This window comes from Zingiber officinale, chromosome 7B, assembly GCF_018446385.1.
Source record: "Zingiber officinale cultivar Zhangliang chromosome 7B, Zo_v1.1, whole genome shotgun sequence".
Taxonomy (NCBI): domain Eukaryota; kingdom Viridiplantae; phylum Streptophyta; class Magnoliopsida; order Zingiberales; family Zingiberaceae; genus Zingiber; species Zingiber officinale.
This window is the reverse complement of record NC_055999.1, coordinates 83,724,433-83,746,639: the sequence shown is the minus strand read 5'-3', so window position 1 is coordinate 83,746,639 and position 22,207 is coordinate 83,724,433. Positions and strand designations below refer to the sequence as shown.

General features: G+C 36.6%; 2 protein-coding genes across 3 annotated transcripts; both read right to left on the bottom strand.

Moving 5' to 3' along the window:
- Nucleotides 1-1,872: 1,872 nt before the first annotated feature.
- On the bottom strand, nucleotides 1,873-16,756 carry LOC122006167 (protein SAMBA-like). Of its 2 annotated transcripts, XM_042561552.1 has the most exons (4): nucleotides 16,539-16,755; nucleotides 16,256-16,366; nucleotides 2,695-2,941; nucleotides 1,873-2,214 (listed from the first exon to the last, which is right to left on the bottom strand). In XM_042561552.1, the coding sequence occupies exons 1-3, from the start codon at nucleotides 16,687-16,689 to the stop codon at nucleotides 2,880-2,882; spliced, it is 324 nt and encodes a 107-aa protein (XP_042417486.1). In that variant the 5' UTR covers nucleotides 16,690-16,755; the 3' UTR covers nucleotides 1,873-2,214; nucleotides 2,695-2,879. The 2 variants fall into 2 exon arrangements, with proteins under 2 accessions (XP_042417486.1, XP_042417487.1); XM_042561553.1 differs by lacking the exon at nucleotides 2,695-2,941 and having other exon boundaries at nucleotides 16,539-16,756.
- A 2,677-nt stretch (nucleotides 16,757-19,433) lies between these two features.
- On the bottom strand, nucleotides 19,434-21,834 carry LOC122006166 (F-box protein PP2-A13-like). The gene is made up of 3 exons (XM_042561551.1): nucleotides 21,341-21,834; nucleotides 21,044-21,162; nucleotides 19,434-19,955 (listed from the first exon to the last, which is right to left on the bottom strand). Exons 1-3 carry the CDS (start codon nucleotides 21,662-21,664, stop codon nucleotides 19,520-19,522), a joined length of 879 nt encoding a protein of 292 aa, XP_042417485.1. The 5' UTR covers nucleotides 21,665-21,834; the 3' UTR covers nucleotides 19,434-19,519.
- Between the last annotated feature and the right edge of the window lie 373 nt (nucleotides 21,835-22,207).

Below are 22,207 nucleotides of genomic sequence, written 5' to 3'. Positions count from 1 at the left end.
TTTTTTACAAGCTTAGCTTGATTCAAATTTAGCTTGGCTTGATTTTTTTTACCAGTTTAATTTGGTTCAAATTTGATTTGAGCTTGATTTCGCTGAGCTATTATTAAGTTCTCAGTTCAAAATTGTTTGATGGTTTAAAAATATTATAATTTTAAACTTATTCGATTAATTATTAAATTTGATAATATAAATTTATTTGCTCATTTTAATTTTTTTTAATATTGATCAAGTTGATAAGAGCTTTATTGATGAATATGATTTATCGTTCATGAGCATTGTTCATAAACTTTATTCGTACATAAACTTTGTTTCACAATTCTTATTTATGCATGAAAATTAATGAGTTAAACGTGCATATATATATATATTCAAATTTACTCATTTAGTTTAATAAATTGTTCAAGATTATTGATTTATTTGACTTTATAAATATTAAATAAATATAAACAACCTCTTACCAAATAAAATACTGAATTTATTCTGGAACATTTGGTTCATTTAAATTGAACTAGGTTGTAGGTTCTTCTATCCACTTTAACAGTCCTCGCGGCATGGTGTCACGATAGGACATCCAGATTGTCACCCAGACACCCGTGATTCGATCCTCAGCTACGACATATTTGCAGAAATTTTTCTCCAAATGGAGAGCGCAATCAAAGGATACTGGACGTCTGGATTGGCTACCGCATGCGCTTACCGATTTACCCTTGTGATCGGTGGAAAACTTCCGTGGGATCAGACCAGTCACCCCCAAAGATAATCAATGAGACTAACTGAGATTATCATTTTTTTTTCTATCCACTTTAAGGACTTAATTGAGAAAAAACTTATAATTGCAAGACTCAAAGGTTATGTAGGTTTGAATTAATTAGAAACTACTTTATTATTACTTTTCAATTGATTATAGAATTTTCCGTTTTTCTTTGGGATGGAAAAGTAAATGTTTGTTTGTGGCCAGATTCAATTCTGTTATTTTGATACGCTGTTAATACGACTAAGTTAAATATTTGTTATGTTTTTTAATATGGTAAAGGAATTTAGAATAGTACACATAAACTCATAAAATTATATTAACTCGCCATAATCTTTTAATAAATACTAAAATATATTACACCTTTTAAATATTCAATAAAATTCAATAATCATTGCAGTAGTAATAATACATGTTTATAATTTTGTTAATCAAATGATCAATTCCCTTAATTTTAAAATTTTATAATAAATCTCGGGTCAAGAGTAACTAATCATTCTATTCCATCACTGTACCTCATGCATATCGTAATACTTCGTATTCATAACTTTAGTAATCGTACATCAGTGACTTCCATGTTCATTAACAAAAAAAATAAATAAATAAATAAACATAATCCCGTCGCGACATTGGTACATACATAGATGATTACTCCAATAAATCTGAATCAATTCCTAACAAATATCTCACTAGATGTCAAATCTCTTATACCTTCTAGGACCGCTAAGTAGAACAAATATCGCCGTAATTTATCCCCTTCCAGGAAATGTAGAGCGACCCCGGAAGAGTTGCTAAGGTGATAATTTCACCTTTTGCTCCAATAAAAAAAAAACATAACCCTCGAGATAATGATGCAGTAACAAAACATCTCAATTTCTCAAACATTTAAAGATTAAGTCTCAACTTTAACAAATTAACGGATAAATTTTTATTAATAGATGATTGACCTAAAAACACTGAATTGATGAGCCACCAGATGCGAACATTTTCCGATTTACCCTGATGACCAATGAGAAACTTATGTAGAATCGGACCGGTCATCCCTGAATTAATCAACCTAAACTAGATATCTGGTGCCAACAGAAAAAAAAATGGAAAAAAAAACATATAAATTTAAAAGATATCAAAATGTAGGTTTTTTACTCAATTGAGAATGAAACACAAATCTAATAGGTTCATATCTCTTTCCCTAGTCGCTCATCCAAAAGAAGAGAAAACAAGTCTTGAAACTCCACTGAATAATGTTTCTAGTATAACTATTATAATGCTAGCGTGGGTATCACTGATGTCTCTAACAAACACAACCATCTTTAAAAAAGATTTCCTAACTTATGTAAGAGCATATCGGCACAAGATTGCCAGCATAGAATCACTGGAAGCTCTTATCTCAAAAACAGTTCTTGTTTGCTTGATGAATCAGTTTACCTCTCAAGAAGATCCGGTTTGCTTCTTTTGATACCCACCTGGAAAAGGTTGACAAACTTAAATAATATCTATTTGAAACATGTTAAATTAACATACTGCATCTAACTAGGATAAACAATGGAGACGGTGTAGAGGCTTTCGCAGCTAAAAAGAATGTTCTGCGAATAACAATGTAGAACGTTTGGTGGTCAAAGGCATCCTATAAAGATGAATTTCACAGGTTTCTTCAATGCTCATAAGAGAATCTATTGGTTAATGCACCAGAAATCTGAAGGTACGAAGTGAAAATGTTTTTTGCATAAAGCTCCTCAGCAAGTCATTGCTGTTTCAAAAATAGAAGAGCCCTATCAACACATCACTATAAACTATAATATCTGCCGAGAATATTTCCAAAATGGATCATTCTCAATTTCATGACACATCTTCACTTAGTGTATTATGGGTCAAGTGATAAAAAAAAAAAAGTGATCTGCTGTGTTTCAAGGAAAAAGAAAGAGAAAATCCTTTCCACATCTTACCTAATTACATGTTGAAGGTTATCAATGGATTTTAGTCATCATAACCATCCCAGTTTCTGAACTTAACACTAGCTCATTCAACTGAGTACCTTCTGAGAAGCAAAGGATGGGTGGAGAAGCCCACAGCCGGCAAGTTAATTCAGGAGGATCACACTAGCAGGAAAAGAAACCCTCCAATATAGTAATTACAATCCCTTTGCATCCCTTATGGTCACTGAAGTACGGTGGATAAACTCTAATGTTGTATCTGAGCACAAATGTGTAATATAAGCATCATTATTCAGTTTTCTCAAAATAAGGATAATCAAGGATATTGAAACACCAAAGTTAGGTTTTCAGAGGAAGAGAATGCTAGTATCTACTCTCTACTCGACCATACATTCGATATCAATCCACACCGGGTCAAGTTCCCAGAATGAAGAAAACCTATTACTTCATGTGCATAACATGTTACATCCCAGTTTGCTGATGTAACAAGGGTTTCTTCATTCTGCAAGTCCCGCCTTCTCAACTGGTTTCCTGTACATTGATTTTACAGCCAATTTCCTTCTTACAAGTTTTTTTTTTAAGTTTTGCAATTTATAACCATATATGTCAAATCATTTAATTCTATTTTGATTTTTGATCATATATCTAATCTTCACTCCCATTGATTCCTGACATGGAATTCTTCCAATAACCAGAAGTATATCAGCAACAAAGTTTTCTATAAATATAACTTGCAAGTTGTAAGATCATATTGATGGAATGCACAGGCCACTTGTGTTTTTTCATGCAACTCAATTTTCCAGCAACACTAATGTTTGAACAAAATCTAGTGGCACGCAACAAGGTTGTTTTTTATTATTATTAGTTTAAACTATTTTTTTAAGAGCATGCTTATGAAAGCAGCTAACCAGTTTTCTTTCTCCAATAATCCAATCTTGTTAGTGAAGGTCAGATTAGTAGTATCCCTGTAGCAACCGAGCTGAATTTACAATAGAAAAAAGTCTTGCAATCTGTGGTTGCTTGTGTTACAATTCACCTACTATCTTAAGATCTGTGTACTGAAAATTATGATAAGTTCATCTTAAACCATAAGAAATCAAGTATACATCAAACTGACAACATAGAAGAAGCTCCGGCTAAACTGCAAGAATCAAACAATCATCAAGATGTGTTTTGTTCCAACTATTTGAAAATGGATACATGAATTTTATCGCTCATTGTGCTCTACGTAAGACAATATCATTAATAATATTTGAATTAATTAAATCATTTTTCATTACAATTTATTTAATAAATGTTATCTTTGATCTGCTTCAATTCCTTGCACCTTCATATTGATCTAAAAAACAACAGCTTGGATTGCCCAGCTAGCCGCTTGCTCACTTGGATAGGGGAACCGCTTTGACTACTCATTAGGCGGTCCTCTTTTGGTGGGTCTTCTATAAAGTGGCCTAGGCAGTTCAACCAGGCAGGCTAGGCCATCCAGGTGAGGTAAGTAGGTGGTGTCAGTAGTTTAATTGAAAAAAAAAAAAGATTCATTTCCTAAACCAGAAACTTGAATGATAACAAAAATATAAAGTGAAGAGGGTGATGATAAAAAATTTCATGAGTATTTTTTGTAATTCCCCCTCCTAGAGAGGACTTGATGCAGCACAAGCAGAGATTGAGGGTCGGGTGGTTTGGACGGTAAAAAATTGGAATGAAATGGTAAAAGGATTGTAGAAACTTAGCTATCACTCCTAAAGATTCTTAGACATCACACCATAGGGAGATTGTATAAAGCAAGGTTTAAAATTTCGACCCGTGCCGAGGTTTCGGTCTCAGACCGGAACGATACGGTTTCGGTATCGTATCGTGCTGTGCCGATACCGTTTCGATATTTTTTTATTAATATATAGTAATTATTAGATAGATATGTTTATTGTATATAATTTTAAAATAAATTGTATATTGATTTTATATAAGTTGCTTGAACAACTTAATATGGTTAAAAAAAATAATTAAATATAATTTTTTTTTAAAGATGTATTAATTACTCGAATTAAAATTGATACATCATAATTATATAAATTAATTGTTTATTCATTTAATTAATTATTAATTTAAATCTTATATATTTAAAATGGTAAAAAAAATTAAAATATAAATTAAACAGCAAAAAAATAATAATAATAAATTATTAGAATATAAATATGATTTATTAGATTTTTTTATTTTTTAAAAAAAAATTAAATAAATTTAAAGCAGTAAAAAGATTTTTTTTAATATCAATTAAGTTTTTTTTAATTTTTTTTTAAAATTTTAAATATATTTTATAGGGATAATTTAATTAGGGTTTATAAAAGCCTATTCAAAATATCCCACTTAGGAATTGTTTAATTAATTAAAAAAATTTCGTTTGTAACAGTCCGCCCGAGCCCGATCTCGCGATCGCGCGCTGCGGAGCGCGACGCCTCCGCCGGCGGTGGAGGCATCACGCGACGCTTCCGCCGCCGGCGGAGGCGTCGCGCGATGCTTCCGCCGCAACAGGAAGCGTCGCACGACTCTTCTGGCAACGGAAGCGTCGCGTGACGCTTCCGCCGCCGCGGGAAGCGTCGCGCGACGCCTCCACCGCCACCGGAAGAGTCTTGCAACGCTTCCGGTGGCAGCGAAATTTGTTCTCCTCATGTGTCGGTTTCGGTTCGTCACCGAAACCGTAAATTTCGACTGTTTCGAGCGGCACGGCTCGGCACTTCAAACCTTGGTATAAAGAAATGTAGAAACTTAGGTATCACACCTAAAGGTTTCTAGGCATCACACCATAGGGAGATTGTATAACACAACCAAAGAGAACTCTCAAAACTTTAATATATATTCCATATTCCAACATCACAACAGTACACATATTTATACAAGGACTCATAAAGGACTCAAGCAACATAAATGTTAGTAGATAAACTCATTAAAAACACAAAGAACTCAAAAAGACATAGGAAACTTAAAAGACTCATAAATATGCTACCATCCCAACATGATTAAAGCATATTGGAATTGTTGGTCATTTAATGCTGACTTTTGACTTCAATCCTTAAAAACGGATGAACTATTATTTCCCAAGTAGGTTTATCATCTTTTCAAGACATGCCAAATTAATAGTGGAGTTTTAAAATCTTTAATTATGAGCTTATAGACTTTTAATGGAGTTTGCCACTTGTCTTCATCAACTCTCTCCCGGTGAGAAAAACTCGTCTCTGGTGAGTTAAAGCGTGGAATCTTTCATAAAGGTCGCATTCAAAAAGGGGTTGTATCCTTCATTTGATAAGATACTTATGATAACCGTTCTCTTTTTCAGACACAGTCTGATGATCAATTACATCTTCAATGTCGTCTTTCATTGTTTGAATAGAAAACGAGCATTATTTGCATTACTTGTAATAACATTTTCATGTCAAAAATATAAAGTAAGGTCCTCAATGTTGAAGTTATTACTAATAGCCATGTCTGGTAGAATGGGCAGTTGTGAACCAGGTACAAAATCAAAAGCATGCTGAATTTTACGCATTAGTGGAAGCTCAGAAGCTAATTCTTCTGGATCCACATCAAAAAACTCATTCAATAACATAGTGACTTTCAGAGGAAATAAGGACGCTTCAGGAGCAAATACTTCTTTAACTTCTTTGATTATAAGAGCATATATAGTAGAACTTTCTCTACTTTATTTTTCTCTATCAGAATAGGAAGAGATTTTCCACTATTACTAGCATCTTTGCCCTCTCTTGCTTGTATTTCTTCATTGGTTTCAATAATACTTCCTTGTTGTTGAACATGAACATGTGTGTGTTTTCCTTGCCTTAATGAAGCATATCTCGATCATATAACCAAGGTCTCCCAAGAAGTATGAGTTACTTTCATAAGAATAATATCACACCAAATAGTCACTATAATTTTCACAAGAAAGAAAAATAAGGTAATGTTGTGTTACCGGAATAGTTGTGTTATCTATTCATCCGACCATGTATGGTTGGGGATGTGGCCACATAAGAAGCTTGAGGCGTTCTATCATGAATGTTGAGACAACATTCATACAACTTCCTCCATCAATGATAAGCTTATGTGTTTGATTCCCACAACGAACCAACATCTAAAAAATAGATATCCGTCACCAATCTTACCTTCGACTTTTGGAGTAGTAAGAATACACCTAACAATAGTTGCCAAAGAAGTGTCTTCTTCTTCCAAATCATCTTCAATATAAACTCCATAATCAAAAGAATTTTGCATCTCCTTCTACTCTTTGATTTTTAGCATCATCTTCATGCTCTATCCCAAAGTGTAGATTTTTTTCCCGGACAATTATAAGTCATATGCTGCCCTTGTTCTTTAACTTCGTTGGTTTCAAAGTGGTTTAGAGTCACTATGCTGATTAAATGAGTTGGCGAATCCACTTTTTGTTTGCTGGTTGGTTTCATGAATTCCTTTATTCATCCCTAAAACTCCAAGCTTCTTACCAAATGAATAACTCAGATACTCCTCCATATCGAAGACAACTTGGAAAACTTGTTCTAGGCTCTAAATTGGCTGTCTTAATAATTCTATTTGGATTTCAAACCTTAATCCAGCTTTAAACCTTACAAGAGCCTGTCTAGAATCTTCAACAATTTGACTCCTGGCCTTTAACTCGTTAAACTTCTGCATATACTCAAATAAATCATTATGCTTTAAATTAATAAGCTGATCACATAATTTGTCATAGTAATTTGTAGGCAAATACTTCTCTCATTGTTTTACTTTCATCTCCTGCCATGAGTTGATTGGTTGTTGCCCTAGTCTCCTTATGTCTACTTCAACACCAGTCCACCATATTTTTGCTAAACCCACGAGCTTCATTTGAGCAAACCTTACGATCATCTGACATGTTGTACCAATCAAAATATTTTCTATTGCTGCAAGTCAATCAGCAAATAAAATGGGGTTCACTTTTCTTTCGAAATCTAGCACCTCAGTTCAAACTGTCTTTATGATATCTCCAACATCTTGGCAATTATTTTCTGCTTCAAGAAATCCTCTAGCCCACTCAGAAAAAGGTTGATGTTGTTGAGGTGGTGGAATCCCTTCTTGAATCAAGTTGTTGTTTACTTGAGATGTTTCTCCATGCTCTCCTTGGACTTGATCACCTTTAGATTGAGAAATCATGGCTTCAACACCATATAGACGAATTTGCATGCCATCAAGTTGCTCTATCATGTGAATAAGTATCTCATCACATTGATTATAAGTAACTTTCCTCTAAAGCTCCTCTGGGATCTTGTAGACATATTAAAGCTCTAAGGCTTTGATACCAAATGATGCAGCATAACCGAAGATTGAGGATTGGGTGGTTTGGGAAGTAGAAATTTAGAATGAAATGGTAAAGGGATTGTAGAAACTTAGGTATCACACCTAAGGATTCCTAGGCATCACACCATAGGGAGATTGTATAAAGAAATGTAGAAACTTAGAAATCACACCTAAGGATTCCTAGGCATCATCACAAGTTGATGGAGACAAGTGGTCAAGTTTTGAGAGTTTTCTTTGGTTGTGTGATACAATCTTCCTATAGTGTGATGCCTAAGAACCCTCATGTGTGATACCTAAGTTTCTACATTTCTTTATACAATCCCTACCACTTCAATCCAAATTTCGACTTCCCAAACCACCCAACCCTCAATCTCCGCTTGTGCTACATAGACTAACTATTATGATGAATTTGTTGGGACAATTTCCCCAGGTCAAGTTTGACCAGCTTGACTAAGCTTGAGTTGAGTCAAGCTTGAGTCAGGATTTGAGTTTTGATGTTTGACAATATAAGGAGATTGCTGGAGCAATCGTCCGGTTATGGAGATGGTCAAAGGGTTGACTAGGTTGATGAGAATACAAGTCAAGTAGGTCAAGGTTGACAGGAGACTTGACTGGGAAAGTCCTAACTGGATGTTAGGCAGTTGGAAAGTCTAAGTGTGATCTTGGCAAAGGAGAAAGTCCTGGTGAGAAGTCAGGCAACAGGAAAGTTCTAGTGAGGAGCTAAGCAAGGGAAAATTCTGGTGAGGAGCCAGGCAACGGGAAAGTTCTAGTGAGGAGTTAGGCAAGGGAAAGTCCTGGTGCGGAGCCAGGCAATGGGAAAGTCCTGGTGAGGAGCCAGGCAAGTGGAAAGTCCTGGTGAGGAGCCAGGCAGTTGGAAAGTCCAAGTGTGATCTTGGCAAGGAGAAAGTCCTGGTGAGAAGTCAGGCAATTGGAAAGTCCAAGTGTGATCTTGGCAAAGGGTGTAAGTCCAAGCATGTGGTCTTGGCAAGGTAAGTCCTGGTATGACTTGGCAAGGAAGACCCGACAACTAGGATGAGGCCGAAGGAAGCTCCTGAATGCAAGGCGTGAAAGATGGGGAGATATCCGAGGGACGCAAGGCTGATGGAGGAGGCTAGAAGGTTAGTTCGAGGTTGGTCGGGTGTGGCCAAATGCTAGGCATGGAGACCCAACAGGTCACGGTTGACCAGGAGTTAGGTTTGGGACTTTGGATTTGAGTTTAAGTCAAGTCCAAGCTGGTCAATCGATTGGGCGATCGATTGAACCAGTGTCCAATCAATCTACTGATCGATTGGAGTGTGCTGTGATTATGGGAAGGCTCAATCTATCGGTCGATCGATTGGGATGTGGAATCGTGAGCACAGAGACTTTCCCAATCGATCGGGTGATCGATTGGGAGCTGCCAATCGATCGGTCGATCGATTGGGCAGCAGAAGCTCTCATGCGGATGCGAGAGGTTCTGAATCGATCGTGCGATCGATTCAGGAAGTCCCAATCGATCGGTCGATCAATTGGGAAGTGACCGTTGCGCAGGATGTTGGTGATGGATGGCTGCGATGGAGCGGTGCTGATGTGGCAATCAATTGGGGATGAATTCGATCGATTGGGAGCACTGTTTAAAGCCTAGGCGAAGCGTTTTCTTCGCTAGAACTTTGCGTTCTTCTCCTGCGATTTTTTGCGATTTTCACCAGCGATCTCCTCCGAGATTCTTGCCAGTTCTTGAGGGTTCTTGGAGTGCATCTTCAAGATTCAAGAGGCAACAACAACAAGCAACAAGTAAGCAAGAAGAAGGGAGTATTTCAGTTGTATTCTTGTATTTTCTTCTTGTGTGAGTGTTGTAGTGTTGTGTGTGTTTGTACGAGGCTTCTCCGCCTCCGGCTGCGACCGAAAAGGAGTATTTCATAATGGAGGAGTGAGTCGGTGTGTGGATCCTTGGATTAGTCACCTCTTCTTGAGGTGGATACCAAGTAAACCCTAGGTGTTAGCGTTTTGGTTTGTTGTGTCTTTCTTTCCACTGCATATCATCAAGACGCAACCGACGAGCGCACGACGAGACGCTATTCACCCCCCCTCTAGCGGGCACATCGGTCCCAACAAAATTGACTATAAGTTATTCACGTTAGTAAATTTTGATATTGTAGCATGATACTAGTTAACAAGCAATTTAATTGGGTGGTTAATTGGTTATATTGTTGTGTAATATGTTCTTTTGAAATATATAAATATGGTTATATGAACTTTGTGTTTAGTTATAACATTTTTGATAGGATCATTAAATGCACATTGTTATGTGCTTATATATTTTAGTGTATTATCTGTTCCTTTTACAAGTTGCATTATGAAATATAATGAATTTTGTTGTAAGTAGGTGTTTACTTATCATGTATCACTTGTTGGTGATGTAAATGTTTATATTCTTTAGTGTTGGTCATTTTTAAGGTCAATTTCAATCATTTTACTTTAATATTACTTTAGTGTCTATGGTCCAGTATCTCGCCTAAGCCATTGCCTATGCGCAATGCAATAGGTGAATTGCCTACCACTTGAAATCGCCTTCATTCGACTATTTTAATTATAGATCCTTAGGAATATGTCCATATCTAGATATCAACAGTCAGAGAAGATCCTAATTGCTGTAACTACTGCATATTTTATTTTATCCTCTAACAATTTCACGTATACATCTTTGTATAATCATCTCTGCTAAAGTAACTTTTATTACATGTTACTTACTAATAACCCAACATATTGATTCATAATGTGTAATGAGATGCACCATAATATTATAAATGTATTCTCTTTTTAGCCTAAGAGGGGCATGACAATCGCATAAGATTCTAGAAGCTTCTTGATATCCCTTTATTGTTTCCATAAAAAACATTTTACTGAAACTACATTTTGCATATTTCAATTTTATTTTACTCATCTTAAAAGCTAACTTTTTATCCACAATTAAGCTTCAAGTTTTAATCCAATTATGTTCTCTTAAATTAATACAATATCATTTGCCAATAGACTTATCTTGCATGTGATTGATTATTTCATCTAACAACGTTAAAAGATAGAGACAAGTTGACCCTTTATGCAAAATTACAATCATGAGCATATGATTTGTCACATATGGTAGACTTTAACACTAATATAACAATGTCATCATATATATAATTACTTGATATAAGCGGTAGAGGAGAGAGTGAATTCACTCTTTGTTCTTACCTAAGTGTGCGCTGGGTGGGGATATGGGGATATAGAAAGATGCGTTGGGTCAATACTTCTCATTGAAGACCAGGGATTGTACACTTATTAGAGCTCGATGAGCTCTGGCGACGAGAACTTATAATATATTCCTGTCTTCTTTAAACCCAAATCCCCACCAGAATAGTTATCTTCACCACAATAATTGTCTAGAGACTTTATCATAAGCTTTTACTAAAAACGAATAAAAATCATATGTATTATTACCCTATGTTTTTCTTATTAGTTGTCTTATCAACTAAACAACATCTATGGTTGATCTTTCAACATGCAACCAAATAGATTTTCAAAAATGGTTGTCTCATATCTTATTTTCCTCTTGATAACCCTTCCTCAAAGTATCATGGTAAACTCATCAACTTGATTTCTTTATAACCAGAACAATATTGAATAGTAGCTTTATTCTTATGCATAGGTACTAATTACTTCATTTTCAGCATCACAACTTGATTACCTAAGTCTCTACTTTTCCAATCTCTAGGTTTAGCAATTTGATAAATATCTTACTCTCATTCTTAATTCCTAGATTATCATGAATTTATTATATGTTTTAATTTTTCTATACGTATAAAATTTTTTCCTTGATTTTAGCTATTGTATAGCTGTCTGAATTATCTTCACTTCTACAATTTTATAGATATTTAAAACACAACTCCGTTAAACTAATATCCTTTTGAACATCCTCACACTATCACCAACTTTACTTATATTATTTTACCTGGATGTAGCTACTTGATCTTATTTGGCATCATAATCTATATAATATCGACATTACCTAATTCTTCATTGCAAACTTCTTCTTTCATAAATTATATTATTATCCTCAAAATTCCACCATCTAATTCTTGTAAAATTACAAACTTTTTTATACTTACATTTTCTAACACCGATATCTAATACTATTAGTTGGCGTTATTTTGTCAAGCATACCTCAGAAACTACCTTATATGTTTACATATAACTCTATCTACCTTTATATAAAGAAAAAAAAATTGACTATCGTTATTGCCACCCTTCATGAAAAATGAAAAGCCACCTTTTAATGGTTTATGTTTACAAGTATTTAACTCAAGTTATTCTCCTCAGATACATCACTTTGACTAGCGCATTTCCTAGTTCTAGCATAACCTGTCTGAAATTTGGATACCAGTAGGAACGCTATCTGTGCAAAAATGTACTAACTGCATACAAATAACAACATTCTTTCAAGATAAAGCATCTAACATCGAAGTTAGCATCAGAAGACCTTAGAGAATCTATTTGGCATTATATTACAGTTGTTCTACATAGTTTTCCTTCTATTCTCTTCCACATTCTCAACTTTTCCATTTTGGTGCATGAAATTTGCATTAACCCTAAAGAAACTATGCTCACTGTGGGAAATTATGATGACATGCACTTCGACAGATGATTTAGTTAATACCTTAACGATAAGGGACGTCTCTTTCATGCCAACAAAAAAATGGCTTCAAGTAATAGCTCCTTTATTTATTTTATTGTACTTAAAACAAGAACCCTAGGATTATAAAATAACTCTGATCTAATACTGCCTAATTTATTTATGACAATATTGATGTTTATAACATTTCCTAACCAATTATAAGACATAAGAATGCAAAGAAAAAAATAATCAGAAAACAACATTACATTTTAAAGAACATATGAAAAGATCTGTTCAAATTACTTGTTCAGAACATATTGTACTAACCACCAAAACCTATTACTAAATCCACCACAGAGCAAAGCAAAGCATCCTTATATGCAATGCCTGTTAGAACCCCAAGTGGTCTGAACCACAACTATTTTGCTGTGTTGTGAAATTAGTCTAAGATTAGGTTTTGCTTGTGTCACTTTAGTCTAAATGTACAAGAACTTAGGAGAACACACAGGTACCCGATGTCTCAAGTTCTGGTTAAGTATGGTGAAAGGTGGTATGGGGCACTTAAGGGACCGAAAAGGACACGAAGCATAGAAGATGGAGGACCTTGACAGAAGATGCGAGCGAGCGTGAAGGATGGCACGGAAAGGGAACCAACGGGTTTGGTGAATTCGAGGAACGAGAAGCTACAAAAAAGTACTCCGGCATCCAAGGCACGCGAAGCCAAGAGGAAGCATGCGCAAGGTAAGCTAGTGAGACAAAATTGAATGAACTCTAAATCGGATGAGGGTATAATATTGTTGGTGCAATCATCCTCGGGTCAAGGTTGACCACTTTGACTAAGCTCGAGTTGGTCCAAGTTTGAGTTTCGATGTTTGACAATCTATGAGAGAAAAGTCAAGTAGGTCAAGGAAATACCAGATACTTGACCAAGAAAACCCTAATTGAAAGTTAGACAACAGAAAGTCCTAACTAGAGGTTAGGCAATGACAAAAAGTCCTAACTAGAGATTAGGCAAGGTAATGGAAGTCCTACCGAGGCTAGGCAGTGGAAGACCTAATTGGGAACTAGGCAATGAAAGTTCTAGCGGAACTAGGCAGTGGAAGACCTAGTTGGTTACTAAGCAATGGAAGTTCTAGCAAGGCTAGGTAGTGGAAAAATCTAAATGGGTAGGACCGGACACTTGGCACGAGATGGTAAGTCCAAGTGGGTTATGGAAGACCGGACACTTGGCACAAGACGGTAAGTCCAAATGGGTCACAGGTTGACCAGACACTTGGTAAAGAAGCTTGGCAAATTAAGGTTGACCGGATGCTAAGCAAGGGGAAGTCTCAACAGGTCACGGACGATTGGATGTTGGGCAATAGAAGTCATGGTAGGTTGAGGTCAACCGGATACCAAGCAAGACGTGAATTCAGCCTCGAAAAGGCTAAAATTAGGATTAGTAATTGATTGCCAGGTAGAGGAATTGAATGACAAACCCTAAGCAATCGATTAGGAGTAAGCCTAATCGATTAGGAGGCGTTTTCCAACCTGAGAGGTACCCTCGAAAAGGGGGTTTCGTGGAGTTTCTTTGAGACCGGTTTATGGGTGTTTAGGAGACAAGTGTTGTTGCATTTCCTACCACCAGAGGTAATTCAAAGCAAGAAAACAACAAGAAAAGCAAGGTTCATGTTGTAAAATCGTTTTTCGATTTCCTTTGTAATTTTGTTTGTGTTTCTGGTTTGTATTCTAGCATTCGAGCTTCTACAAGACTTCTCCACCTCCGAAAAGTTTTCGAGAAGGAGGCATTCATAGTGGAGCTATGAGTGTGAGGAGTGGACCTTTGAATTAGTGAGGTGGATACCAAGTAAAATCCAAGTGTTAGCATTGTAGAGTCTTCGCTTCAAGTTTTTCGCTGCAACATCAATGTTTGAAGAAGCAATGCGAGCTATTCAACCCCCTCTAGCCCATACGTGTCCTAACAGACTCAACTCTAAGCGGACACATGGACACAAACATAGTCGACTACGTCAGGAAGTTTGCACGACTGGATCTTCCAATAGACCGGATAAGTGGTTCAGTCGACCATTGCAAGAGATAAAATATTATCTATCTGTAGGATATAAGGAAGATTGGTCAACTAATCAAGCAACCGAAGGCCACGTGGAAGCTGATCCGATAGCGAAGATCCGATGTAAGTGGATCGAGCGATCGAAGACAAGGATTGGGTGATTGGAGGATAGGTGGCAGCAGATCCGAAAAAGTCATCCAAAGTTGATAAGTTTCGGTCAACCAATAAGTGATAAGGTCAACCAAATTGATGCCACATCAGTAAAGGGATGAGTGAGGACCAACGAGAGGATAAGTCTTATCAGCCATGTCATCAATTTTCAATCGACCGAACAGTCTATCCAATCAACCGAATGAGCCACGTAAGCAGCTCGACTAGAGGCTATAAAAGGAGGCAAGGAGCTCTATTCAAAATACAACACACTCGATTACATTCTATTTTTTTTGTTCCTCTATCTTTTACTTGTGCGCAATTGTTCTAAACTGGTACTTTACCAATGCGAACAGACACTCAATCGTGCATAAGGACTTGGACATAGCACCCTAAGGGGTTGTGAACCAAGTAAATAGTTGTGTCCCCTTGTCTTATGTTTATGTTTATTTTTATTGCTTAATGTGTGTGTGTCCTTGTTAAGCAGTTAGCAAGAGAAATAGATTGTTTTAATTGCAGGTTCGTTGTTCACCCCTCCCCTCTAGCAATCCGAACCACTTCCGCGGCACCAACAATGTCAATTCAAATTAATAACATAAAGATACAAAAAGGTTATTCACAGGAAGTTTTCTTAGTAAGGCCTGAAGCGATTATCCAATGAGATCAGGAGAAACTTCTATATTTTAATGACCTTAACATAAATAATTGAATAAGTTAGTTTGAGAATGAAATTTTCAACGAATCTAAAATTTTTTGAAGCCAGTGCCACCATGCCATAATAGAAAAGGGAAATAAATTAGCATTCCATCAAAAGAATTTAACTGCTGATTTCTTGTTCTTCTATAACAAAATAGTGCATTAGCTAATCAAGAAGAGCAATGCTACTGAACCCATAATGGCATCTAATAGGTTGACAACATAGTGCATGTCCTAGAAAACTGCTAAATGTGGGCCAAAAATAAAGAATCTATCCTTAGCAGTAGATGTTAACTGATATTTGTGGGTTCTTAGCTTGGAAACCATGAACCTGCTAGCATTCAAAAGGGTTTGACTGTGGCATTCTCTGTCATGTTCCTTTGGACTGGCTAATTGAGTTTAAAGATTGTCCTAACTAATACGTATCATTGAGACAATCAAACTTACCAAATTTAGATTATTCAAAGAAGGCACCGAAATGATTGATAAAATTGTCATGCCATCAAACTCTTCACAAAAAAAGTATTCAAATTTTCCTATGTTGAAGATATAAAATGAAACATTTGGCTAAAAAATAGGCGTCAGAGTTCCAACGTTGAACCCTGACAACTCCAAGTTGAATCTAGACGTGCTTGTGCCATATCAACTTGTTGAAAGAAAATATAAGGAAACGGCAGAAAAACACCGGTTTTAAGTTGTTCAGCAAACGACTTAAAAGGAAGGCATACCTGGCCGTGAAATGCGTTGGATTTGAGACCGAGGGCCAGCAAACATCCAGGCGTCTTCGTCCAAAGATTTCACTTCCTTCTGAAGCGCCTCCATCAGTTCTGACTTCAATGCTTTATTACCGCCAGAAAATAACAAATTTTGAGGAAAAAAAAAGTTATCCAAGGAAAATGCCAGGCGAGTTTCAGGAGACACAAGAGGAAAATATTTAGGAAACCCTAAATTTGATGGCAAGAGAGCACGAAAGAGGGAAAAAAAACGGAAGAGAAATATGCGATTGATCACCAGCGAGGGCTTCGTCCTTGCGTTCATATGCGGAGAAGATGGCATCCGGCGGTAATTGGTAAGGGCCAGGGGACTCATCGACGAAGCCGCCAACCCCGCAGCCCTGGCCGACGCTCGTCGCCGAGACTGACGATCTCGCCGGGGAACTCATTGCCACTGGATTCGAGTCTGAACTAAATCCCTCGGGCCTTGTTATCCGAGACCTAGGGCCGCTTTTCTAACGTTTTTTTAAAATATTTAGACCAATTTAAAATTGGCAAAAAAAAAAAAAAAGGCCCAAAAATATAGAGAAGCATCACGCACCCTTTCATCAATAATTTTATTTTGAAAGTAACTTTTGGCCAGATTATTGTAAAAAAAATATGGAACGCGATATTAACGGTCCCTATAACGGTCTCACATGAGGGGCGGTTTCATAAGAGCATAGATAGTAAACTCATGACAAGATCTCTAGGATTGTCCCATTAGCTTATCATCTGTCTCTAGCTAAGATATTATTCTAGCAACTACTAGTAGTTATAATAACCCAAATAAGTTATCTTCAAGGTCATGATATCATAATAAGATATTCAGATACTTACAATTCGAACCCCAACTATGAAGTATTTATAGAAATTTTTTCTCCAAATGGGGAGCATAATCAAATGATACTGGGCTTCTGGACTAGTCGTCACGTGTACTTCCCAATTTATCCTGATGGGCGGTGGGAAATTTCCGTAGGACCAGACCGGCTACCCAAAGATAGTCAATAAGATTAATTAGGATTATCATTTTTTTATAACATGAAGAAGTTCCCGAGGCTATAATGTCGTGGTGGGACATCTAGGTTGGCACATAGACACCCGCAGTTTGAACCCTAACTACGGCGTATTTGTAGGAATTTTGCCTCCAAATGAGGGGTATAATCTAAGGATGTTGGGCTTCTGGGCTGACTACTGCATGCGCTTCCCGATTTATCCTTGTGGTCGGTGGAAAACTTAAATGGGACCAGGTCGGTCATCTCAGGGATAGTCAATGAGACTGACTGGGATTATTATTTTTTGTTGGGCTTATGGGTTGGCTATTGCATGCGCTTCTTAATTTACCCTGGTGATCGATGGGAAATTTTTATGGGACCGGACCGATCATTCCAAGGATAGCTAATAAAATTAACTGAGATTATCATTTTTTTTATAACATGAAAAAGTTATTCTTAGATTATAATATTATGATAGAATATTTAAGTTATCATCTAGGTATCTAGATTCCATTTTTAGCTATGGAGTATTTATAAAAAAAAAATCTCGAAATGAAAGGCGCAGCTAAAGATGCTTAACTTAGAGTCAGGAGTTTGATTCAAAACTATTAGATAATTCTAAATGGATCAAAAATTGAAAAACAATTAGTAATTTACATTGTTAGGCCTAAATTGGTCTAAAATTGATAATCATTTTTTTAAGTAATGTATGCATCCCACTTTTGAATTGGCTAATCTTAAACATGACATCAAAGTTTTTCACTAGTTATCAAAATAAACCTTAGAAATATCAAGTGACCCCATAATTATCTTCAGACTGTCTAGAATTAATTAGCGGAAAAAATATTCTAGTTGGAAATTGATCGTAGATGATTCGATTGGTACTATTATTATCTTATCCACTTAGGTTATGCCCCCGATTAGAATTGATCATCATTAGAGTAAAAAGTAAAATCGTCATCTTAATGACCCTTTCAGGATTATCTCATACTCTCAAGAAGGGAATAAATTACGGGAGACATTTATCTTAGCACGACGGTCCTTTACATGAGGGAGGTTAGACACCTAACGAAGTAATTTGCATCCGTTGGGAATTAACCCCAACATCTATTGGAGCAACCACTTATATATATATCAACTACATTAATCCATGGAGACCTACAATTGATCATTATTAGCCGTAAAAAGGTAAAACCGTCATCTCAACGTCCTTCCAAGATGACCTCCCATTGTATAGAAGGGAGATAAATTACGACAGATTTCACTCGACAATAACAATGCATGTAAAGAGAAGTCGGAACAACCAATAGGACATTTGCATTATTGAAAATCAATCTCAGACATATTAACAATAACACCAACTAACTATGTAGGCATTTATAATCAATCATCAATGACTAACTTATGGATGTGATATGCTCTATTATTAGCCCTAGCAATTGTTTGTGTCAATCGAAAAGTTTGCAAATACCAGACAACAATGTCGAGGGAGGACCATAATTTATAGAGATTCTGTGCAAATTAGGAGTTTGTGGATGCAACTTTCAAGCTCGCGATGAGCCTCATTTCAATATGATATTTAGATAGCATCAATGTTGCATTAAATTCACATGGGAGCTAACTTCAATTCATTGGAAGATAATCAAAAGAGTTTTATGCTATATTAAAGGTACTCTCTGCCAGATTTTGTTGATTAACTCATTACTAATCGACAAGGAAATCTAAATGATAGAAAAGGTAACCATTGGATTTGTTTTTTAACTTGAGAGATACAACCTTCACCAAATGATAGTAACACTAAATTCACTTGTAAAGCTAAGAAACTCGTTTGAGAACCTACAAATGCATCAAGAAGATGAAACATATTACCTTGAAGTTTCACTTCATTTTTTTTTTGTTTCATTTGAGAGCACATGAAGAACAAGTTAGAAATAGTTCATATCAAAGCATAAGATCACGTTGTCAACATTTTTACTAAACCTCTACTACAAGTGGCACATGATCCAATTATAGTCCATTGACACCACTCCATTGAGCATTGTTAGAAGGGCTTCCTCAATTAGAAGTTAATATTGATTGTTTTTCTTGATAACAAACCTTAAACTGGATATATCAATCAAAATGGTCCATTCAATAGTTAAATAAAACAGCAAGAAGGATATGCAAAATCTACCCTTTTATAATCAAACCGTTGAATAAGGAACAATATACATTACTTGCATATCTATTGTTTAAATGTTGTAACCTACAAAATCGCAATTGTGTTGAAAACCTTTCCCTGCATAAAACCTTTGGGAAATATGAACACTGAGTCTATACAAATGCCACCTTTAGTGTGTGTGCAATCTATCTGTGTCAACGAGAACTTGAGCCTGGTAGGTACATCACATTTGTCTACCACAAAATCTCCTACACGATAGTTTATCCAACTTCCAGGCTCACTTAAAGAGCACTTGGAAAGAACCTTTTGGCCATTCGATGTCGATAACTGGAATTTCACAGGCTTTTTGTCCCACCCATGGATGTGTTCAGAGTTGCAAATTCGGAAACCGAACCGCTTGGAAGGCAGACCAAGATGGAGTCGAAAGAACACGCTATAAGTCCCAGCTGGGAAGCAGAAATCTACTTCCCCAGCCACCTCAAACCACCAGGTTTGCCGAAGGTATGCAACGCTCTTAAACCTGCAAAGATAAAGTCATGAGTCATGTTTTCTTCCTCGGGGACACCAGGACTTAATTGCTATGGAAGTCTATTTTGACATTTCAACAAACCGTAACCAACATCGGAGGACAAATTCTTGCCAATAATTGGTTACTTTTGTTGATTATAACATATTCAACTCTGAAAAATCACATAAGTGAACTAACTAGAATTTTACGACTATTAAAAATAGTGTCATGCAGTGCAGAGAAAATTTGGCAGAATCAAATCAATGCTGACTTCTTCAGAATCCTTGATGTATAAGATATATTTTAACTTTTTTAGGATTTTTCTAGATGAATGAGTATATTATGAAATGAAGGATCAATCACTTAAAACAATCCTGCAAACAAGCTATGAGAAATGGTACTCAGAAAATGTAGGAATCCAATTCCACAAATTTCTAACATCAATATCATATTTGCTCTAAGATAATAGAATAGATAGTTAATAACTTCAATCTTATAGTAGATAGCAGTAATGATTTATCTGTATTGAGATCATATGAGTTGAATGACGTACTCTCTTTTACACCAAGTAATTTCTTTGCAATTGTCTATGGAGTTGTAATAACAAGGAAACATCAAGGAATTGTAATTCTGAAAAGGTAGAGGGTGACTCCTCGCATTCTTAACGTCCATGATATACTTGCTCTAAGATGATAGAATCAAGAGATTGAAAAAATGATTTGTGTATTGAGATCGTGATGATCTGATGCTATACTCGTATTCTCAGTTACAACGACTGGCTAAATAATAATAATGGGAATGTAGTTTAATTGTAAAAATATGCAACAAATGAATAACCCTTTGACCGTATTGCTAGAAGATTAGGGGATGTGTACAAGGTAGATATGGACAAACAAAATCCTGCAGGAATGATTGACTTGAACACAACAAACACTTTGAGGCAAAAAAGGAAAATAAGTCCCTCAACTAGCAGATGGCAAGATGTCAACAGGTATCAGCAGCCAATAAAGATGTCAAAATGAGATGAAAATTTGCAAAGAAGGTCAAAGGAAATATTCAAAGAAGAACTAACCAGTTACTCTATAGATAAGACTCAATACCTAGATTCCTCAGTTGTATGGAATGTCCAGTATCGCTTATCGTTGATTCCTGTAATCAGCAATGCCTTTGAGGAAATAGACATGCAGATTCCACCCCTGTTCTTCTCCAGCCAAAATTCCTAATTCATCCTCATACGAAGTTAGATAAACCCTAAAAAGGCAAACAACGGATTTTTTTTTTTTATATTGCTAGCGACTATACGAAAAGAAAATCTACCCCGAGGAGAAAGATTGAATTTTTATCCAAAAGATGAAGTTCCAGGAATTTGGAATTAGCGAATAAGGAGACGAGGATACCTTGGCGCCGCCATCAAAGGGATTCGGCCGGCACAATCGCGCATAGATCTCCTTCTTGCAAAGACGTGCCCTGGCCGTCTCATCCATCGCCTTCCCCATCAAGTACGCGTAGTTCTTCGGCAGCTTCGTCTCCCACACGACGCCCGCCGAAGCCGCCCCTCGGAAAGCCCGGCTGAGCAGCGCCGCGCGGCAGATCTCCGGAGGATCAAGGTGCAGCAGCACCTCCGCGATGCAGCTCTCGGGCAAGTCCCCGAGGCCCGCGCCGAGTCCGCCGCCGCTGGCGGCGTGTTCCGCCCTAACGATGCTCGAAATCCACGACCCCATCCCCCGCAGCCAACGACACCACAGCGCACCGGAGCAAGGAAGAAAGAGGCATCCACACCGGAATCGATTCCAGGTCGCTCGCTCGCTCGATCAGGCAGCCGTCGCACTCCGCGGATCGATTCGATGCTTTGCTTGGAAACGAGGGCAAGGAATCCAAAAAAGGCTTATATATATATATATAATATATATATATAAACAGATCGATTCGAAACAGATTTTCGTGGTTCAACTAATACATCCTATTTAACGCCGACGTGGATCCTGGTCAGCAACGCTTATCTAAAGGATTTAAAGCAATAAACGGATCTGCTTCAGATACGCTTTTTCTATCATTAGATTTCAACAATCTATTGAACTAAATTTTTTATATCCCATTCCTATATTGAACTACCTTATTAATTTTTTTTAAAATTTTTTTAATATCTCATTCCTTCGTAAGGACTAATTTCAGAGAGGATTGTTTTTTCCCTTATAAATAAATTTAAAGATGTGTTTGGTTCAAACTATCTTGTATAATTTTAATATATATAATTAAATATTGTT